Raw genomic sequence first — 2,690 nt, 5'->3', positions numbered from 1 at the left:
ATCGACGGAGCCTGCGACCGACGCGAAACGTTCGCGAAGGGGTGCGCATTCGAGCACGCGCTGTGCGAGCGTGTTGCTCCCTCGGCCTGACTTGGTTCGTCGCGTGGCCTCTCTTCTCTGGTACGCGACGCTCGAGTCGCCCCATTCCCAGGATGGCCGTACGGTGTCCCTTCATCCGACACTGTGTCGAAGTGACGGAATCGTGGTCGTTGGGAGCGGTGTCACCTGTTTTCCCCGACTGCCGAGGCAGGTTTGTTACGACGTCGCACGCGCAACGGGGACCACCCCCGTCATTCTAGATTTTCTCCGGCGCGTGCGGCCGCGCCGCATCCCAGGAATTCAACACACGAACCGGCCCGCGATATTGCGAGATTTCCTTCCCAGAGAGCCTGATAACAGCTTTATCAGGTGCAGTACCGCAATCGTACTGACCCCCCCAAATCAGGACGCGGTTTCTGTTACCCCCTTATCCGTGGTTCACGAGGCAGCCGGTCATGCTCAGGCCGCCCCCGTGCCTTCTAAAAGGGCCTGGATCTTGGCAGACTTGATCGTCAAGTCAACGGCAGAAAGCACGTTCGGTTGTGCTTTTTCTCGTCTTCAGTTCCGTCGACGTTTCGCAGCCCTCGAAAGCTCGACATCGCCACTACCTTTGAGGTCGGTCGCCCTTCCCTTCACTTCAAACATTGGGGCAGGCTGTAGCGACGATTGTCCTCCTCGACTGGTAGAGCAGCGTCGCGGGCGATGGCGTACGGATCGAAAGCAAAGGCGGCTTCGCTGATTGGTCACGAGGACCCCGAAAAAAGGTAGTAGCAACCAAGCGACTCAATCGGAAGCGATGCTCATGACTCTCTACGGATGTGGGTGGTGTAAGGGGACCTCCTAGCTCATGCCATCCGGTTCTTGTCCACTGACTTCCCCCGAGAGGTCACTGTTACCATAAACCACAAAGCGTACACCCACTCGTGGGCGCGACTCGACTGCGTCCAAGTTGGTCTCGGGGCATTGCCCTTGACAGACCGTTGATGGTAGGGGACCCCAGCTCCGGGCGGGATTACCCGTCCTGTTTTCTCGGCTCCTTCGCCGTGGTGGTGTCTTGTGACGGGGAATTAAGACCTAGGGTGCCATGCATCCGCTGCCACTTCCTTTGCGGCTTTTACCGACTCATCACTTCTCTCCGCCACGCCCCGCGATTTTTCCTTCATCCACCGAGCCACCACGTTTCCGAGTAGGAGGCCCAGCACAGCGCGTCGCACGTGTACGCAAGGTTGGTCATCGGCCGGATACCCGGTTCGTCGAACCGGTTGGCTCTGACCGCGCCCTCGATCTCTGATGCCAGCAGCGGCGTGTTAACCGCATTCCTGTCGAGGGTCGGTATGGCGGACCTTCTGTTGCCGCCGACGCGTTCAATAGCGCCAAATTCTCGTCCTCGTATTGGCTTGCGCATGGTCGCGCTGTCGCAATCGATCACGGCGACCTCCTTAGCGACCTCGATGCCGCGCCCTTGGGCGTCGTCCCCATTCGCTGACGACAAGGAGGCCCTCTTCTCCGCAGTGCTGGCCCTTGACTGCGTCGTGCGCGATCCGGGTGGGCACCGGCAATTTTTCCTCTTCCCTCGCGATCGAGACCTTTTCGAAGCATCCCCGCCTCGGTGCGAGGCGCTTGCGCGAAGCAAAGACCAGGGTATTGTGCAGTTCGTGGCTAGTCTTGGTCCGGCGGTAGCGGGGGTTCACCGACACAGCCTTGAGCTCGTCTTGGATCGCCTTCCCCAGCTTGGGCGTCATCGCCGTACGAGCTGGTTATTGACGAGCACCGGCCTTCGTGTCGTTGTGGGCGCCACGCCGTACGCCACGCTCGCGTCCGGGGGGGTGGGAAGGTCAGGGTGTCGCGTAACATCCCCCTGTCCAGCGCGTTGTCGGATCATGCAGCACGAAAGTCGACTGTTCCAAACGATCTTCTCCTGGTCCCTACGTGCGCGCGCGCAGAAAATAAGACTTCAGACTCAGTAGCGTAGAAGGGTAAGAGGAGAACGGCCGATCACGAGCCACGGTGCCGCGTTAGTATTGCGAGGTGCCCGATTGATGCGGGCGTGCGATGTGATGGCGTCCGCCCCCTTCATTCGGTCGGAGGGCGGACGTGTGTATCTTCGAACAGATACGATTGTACCTTCGAGGATCTGCCGTCTGCTCGCCCATTGTGTTTGTCGTATGCCGTACAGTACCCCCGTGCGCCATACACGTGCTGGTGTAATTGCCACCGTTAGTTTTCCGTTATTTTCGGGGGATGGTGGCGGGTTGATTTGGTGATGACGCAAGCGGTGTTGGTGCATGGCGCACACCTCGGGCGTCGCTCACGTGTAACGTTCTCATCCCCTGTAACTTTACTTATTACGGGACAGGTGTCGGCGGCGGTTCTGAAGTGTCTTGCGTCCGTGCGCATATATTGGTGCCCCTCAGACTGAGTTGCTTTCGCGCTTCCGCCCCTTCCTTAACTATCATGGCGACTGTTGAGGCAAACGCAGCCTCACTCGCCTGCTCATCTGCACACGCCTTTTGCGCGCTTCCACTCGCACGACCCTTATCGATAGGGTCATGACCACTTCGTCCGTCGGGTTATCGGACTCGGATGCGGACTGAGTGCTCGAAGTGAGCCCCAACCTTCTCGGATTTTCCGAGACACAAGTGACGGGCATT

General features: G+C 59.4%; 1 protein-coding gene across 1 annotated transcript; it reads left to right on the top strand.

The window, feature by feature from the left end:
• Positions 1–1,373: 1,373 nt before the first annotated feature.
• Positions 1,374–2,006, top strand: CHC_T00002889001 (hypothetical protein). The gene has a single exon (XM_005714286.1). The coding sequence runs from the start codon at positions 1,374–1,376 to the stop codon at positions 2,004–2,006; it is 633 nt and encodes a 210-aa protein (XP_005714343.1).
• Positions 2,007–2,690: the final 684 nt, after the last annotated feature.

This window comes from Chondrus crispus, genomic scaffold (assembly GCF_000350225.1).
Source record: "Chondrus crispus Stackhouse genomic scaffold, scaffold_16, whole genome shotgun sequence".
NCBI classification, from domain to species: Eukaryota; Rhodophyta; class Florideophyceae; order Gigartinales; family Gigartinaceae; genus Chondrus; species Chondrus crispus.
This window is presented reverse-complemented; position numbering and strand designations above follow the sequence as displayed.